Raw genomic sequence first — 4,158 nt, 5'->3', positions numbered from 1 at the left:
CCGCTGTCCCCATCCCACGCCAGCCCGGGTGACCCCACCAGCGTCCCCTTCCACCCTCACCCCCCCGGAGATCCCAAACCTCACGGGGACGGCTCCTCCCTCCCTCCCATCCCCTGCGCGCTCCCGCGGGTCACCCGGCGACAGCGACAGCGACAGCGACACGCGCGTGCCACCGCGGCCGATTTGCTGCCGGATGAAAAAAAAAAAAGAAGAAAAACAGCGACAACAACAACAACAAAAAAAAAACCCAAAACCCCATCGGGGGCCTTTAAGAGGCAGAGCGGGGCACGGGGGGAGCCGTCTGTCCCTCCCTCCCTCCCCCCCAGCGCGGATCCATCATGAGCTAATGTGTTTTTCCCATTTGTTCCCTTTTGTACCTCGCGGAGCCGCGCGCTCCCACGCGCACCCGGGCGCGCTCCCGGCGCGCTCCCCGCGCCCACTCCCCGCCGCCGCTCCTCCCGTGCTCGGCCGGGCCTGAAGCCCCTTCTGCCGGCAGAAAGGAGAGGGGTGGGGGGGCAAAAAAAAAAACCAAAAAAAAAAGAAAAAAGAGGAAAAGCCACCCAAAAATAAAAAAGCGAAGCAGCCTCCGCGAGCAGAAATGGGGAATACACCCTCTCAAGGCATGTCACTCTCACTATGTGCATCCATTCTTAAGTAGCAGGTATTTTTTTTATTTGTGTGGTTTTTTTGCCTTCCTTTCCTCTCCCCTCACCCCTCTCCTCTCCTCCGTGTCGCCGGCGGTGCCTGCGGTGGGGTGGCGGTGGGGTGCGGGGTAAAAAATGCTCGCTGGTGCTGCCGGAGTTTTGCTGGCCGGGCTTTGCCGCCCAGGCAGGGCGTGCGCGGGGCTGTGGCGCTCCGGAGGGGCGTGTGACAAGCGCCGGGACGCGGTGACCCCCCCCCCCTCGCCGGCCCCGAGGGTCCCCCCGCCCCGGGAGCGGCCGGGCTGGGGCTGCGGGATCGGTGCCGGAGGCGGTGCCGCTTTTTGGGGGGTGTTCGTTGCCCCAGTGCGGCCGGAGAGTCCTGGAAATGGGGAGAGCTGGGGGTGCTCGGAGGGGGCATTTTTGGTGCCGATGGCAGCTCCAGCCCCCAGGGCTGGGCATTAATTGGGATGTTGTGCCCGCCGAGGCGAGCTGGAGGATGCCAGGCTCTGGATTTCTGTCCAGATGGGCGCGGAGGGAGCCGTGGGCTCTCCCTACCTGCTGCCTCCCCTTTTCCTTTTCCCAGAGACACAAAGGGCAGCACGAGCCACCGGGTGGCCCCTGGAGCGACATTTTCGGCACCGTCGCAGCAGGGGAAAAAAAAAAGAACCCAAAAATCTGTCGCATCCCGGGCTGGGCTGGGGCGTGGGGGGAGGTGGCGGAGAGGGAAACTTAAAATAACTCCGGAGGTCGCTCGCCCTGTGCTCCCGGAGCTTTCGGGGGGTGACGGGAGCCCCGGCGGGGTCTGATCCCCGCCGTGGGGGTGTGGGTGGGGGTGTGGGTGGGGGTGTGGGTGTGAGGCGCTGCCCCGACCCGCGCCAGCCCCGCGGAGGCGACAGGGACACGGGCGGGGGTCCCTTTGTCTGCGCTGGCCGCGGGCAGCTCCGCGCTCGCCCCGCGGCCTCTCCTCTCCTCTCTTTGTTCTCGCCTCATTCGCGGTGGCACCGGGCTGGGGAGCGGCGCTGCCGCTGCCCCCGCGTGTGCCCACCCACCCACCCTGCCACCCACCCGGCACCCAACTCCCAGGGAAGTTGGGTTGGGCAGCGCCTGGAGCCGGGAATGCGGCCGGAACCAGCGCCAGGGCCCTGGGGAGCTGCGCCCCTTCCCGGCGTCTCCAGGGGTGACAGGACGGTCACATCTCGCTCAGGGATGGAGAGAGGAGGGGTCTCGGGTGGGGTGGGTGTCCCCCGCCAGGACATCCTGGTGCCCTCCATCCCTTCCCTGGGTCAGTCGCAGGGACCCCAAACTCGCCAGCCCTAAATCCTGAGGGTGCAGGTGCTTCCCAGTCCCTCTGGATGCTCCATGGCTCTCACAGCGCTGGGAAAAGGGGCGGGGCGGGGGCTGTGCAAGGCCCCCGCTGTTTCCCCAAAACCCATCCAGGGTTCGGGGCACTGAAGCCCCTCGGCTGTTCCAGCCCCGGCGGCGGCTCTTCCCTCGTTTTAATGAGGAATAAATTTCCAGCGTGTTAATTATCTCCCACCAGGCTGCCCCCGGCGACGGCTCCGTGCCCCTGACAGGAGCCCCGTCCCCACTGGGAGCTGCTGGAGGGGCTGGGACCCCCTCGGGGGGGTGGCCGGGGAGCCCCCGGCCCTGGCAGGGCGGTCACAGCGTTGGTGGCTTTGTGCAAAAGGAGCTTTGTCCCCTCCCGGCAGGGTGGGATGGGCAGGGAGGGGTGGGCAGGGAGTGATGCCCACCCTGCTCGGGGTTTTATGGAATGTCCTGGGGTCTGGGGGGTGCTGGTGGCCCTTGTGAGGGGGTGGGCTGGGACAGGAGAGGGTGGGGGACACCCCTGGCTGGGAACTGGAGCGGTGCTGGCACTGCCTGGGAGCTGTGGGGCACTGGGAGGGTGTGTGGGTGTCGCTGCCAGGCTCAGCCCTGGTTCCCCACTCAGCAAAACCGCGGATCTCCACCCAAAATGTGATTTCCCGTTAGGAAAAGGGGGATGAAGGCACCTCCCTGCTGGGCTGGGCTGGGGGCGAACCCGGGGCGTGAACCCGACCAGATGGACACCCTGGTGAAGGTGGCACATCCGCCCCCTCACATTGCCCCCTTCCCTCCATCCCTCCGTCCCCACAGCCACCCGGGCCGGCCTCGCCTTCCTTTTCCACGAGAATCCCCCGTTCCCACCCTTCCCACGGCAGCGCGGTGCCCTTGGCCCCGGCGGGGACCCGCGTGGGCGCTGCCGTGGGGGTGAAGGGACAGAGCCCATCAGGGCAGGGTTTAATTATAGCCATCGATTGTCGCCATCGATCCCCGCCGGGCCACGCGGTGGCCGCCTCTGCGCCCTGGGGACACCGGCGACACGTGGCAGCCGCGTCCCGTGGCAGCGAGCGTGGCCCGGGGCTGCCGGGGGAGGGGACAGGGCCAGGCTGGCGGGTGCCTGAGGGGGGTGACGGGATGTGGGAGTGGTCCTGAGCTGGAGAAGGGTCGGGAGCTCGAGGAGAGGCTGAGGGAGCTGGGAATGTTTCTGTTATCAGGAGGGGCCGTCTGGATGTCCCCAAGTCCCTGATAGGAGGGGACAGCCAGGGAGGGTCAGGGTGTGATGCCAAGGGACAGCAGGAGAGGGAACGGCCTCAGGATGTGCCAGGGGATGTCCAGGCTGAACAGGAGCAGGAATTTCCTCATGGAAAGGGCAGTCAGGCCTTGGAATGGAGCCCCCCATCCCTGAAGGTGCCCAAGGAATTCCCGGATGTGGCACTCAGGGCTCTGGGCTGGTGACAAGGATCGGGCACAGGTTGGACTTGGTGATCCTGGAGAGCTTTTCCAACCTCGCTGATCCCATGATCCCGGGTTTCTCCGGGCTGCTGTGCTACAGACGAGCCCGCTGAGGCTCCTGCTGTCGGGATTTTCATTCCAAGGATGCTGGGGAGGGAAGGAGGAGCTCCAGGCTGCTTTGGAGAGGCTCAGGGATGCAGAGGAGCGGGATTTGGGAAACAGTGCTGGGCAGGTGGGAAGCAGGGTGGGGCCGTGCTTTGGGACAAGTTCTCCAAGATTTTCCTCTGTTCCCGGTGCTGGGATCATTCCCAGTGCTGGGATAATGTCCCCAGTGTTGGGATAATGTCCCCAGCACAGGGCAGCCACCCCAGCCCCGGGGTCGTGTCCCCACGCTGGAGCAGCATCCCTGTTTTCCCACCACTTGGAATTTGGAATCCCACAAAACCAGCCCTTGGTTTGGGGGTGCTGGAGCTCTGAGGGGGGGGGTCAGCACCGAAATTCCTGGTGGGATGCGCTCGGGAAGGGCACAAGGGGGGCAGGGGGGGCACAGAGCCTCCCGTTTGTGGCAGTTTGGTGGCCGTGAAACTCCTCCTCCTCCTCCTCCTGCTCCTCCTCCATTCCCTTCGTCGGCTCCTTCCCAGCAGCCGTGGTCGAGTTTGGGAACGCTCCTTGTTCTCTGTATTGTTTATTCTTTATTCTTTTTACGATTTATTCTTTATCCTCGTCATTATTTATTCTTTATCCT

The 4,158-nt window shown here is 65.0% G+C and overlaps 1 protein-coding gene across 1 annotated transcript in view; it reads left to right on the top strand.

Annotated features, from left to right (window-relative positions):
* The first annotated feature begins 415 nt into the window (after positions 1 to 415).
* Positions 416 to 4,158, top strand: part of SRCIN1 (SRC kinase signaling inhibitor 1) — a 67,671-nt gene continuing 63,928 nt past the window's right edge. Inside the window, exon 1 of the mRNA XM_042020780.1 lies at positions 416 to 620. Coding sequence (XP_041876714.1) covers positions 599 to 620 — 22 coding nt within the window. The 5' untranslated portion in view covers positions 416 to 598. The remainder of the gene's footprint in view (positions 621 to 4,158) is intronic.

Source organism: Corvus kubaryi, unplaced genomic scaffold (assembly GCF_017639235.1).
Source record: "Corvus kubaryi isolate FWS band 111438036 unplaced genomic scaffold, C.kubaryi_AGA036_p1.0 37046, whole genome shotgun sequence".
NCBI classification, from domain to species: domain Eukaryota; kingdom Metazoa; phylum Chordata; class Aves; order Passeriformes; family Corvidae; genus Corvus; species Corvus kubaryi.
Note: the sequence above shows the minus strand (reverse complement) of the source record. Positions and strands in the feature narration are given on the sequence as shown.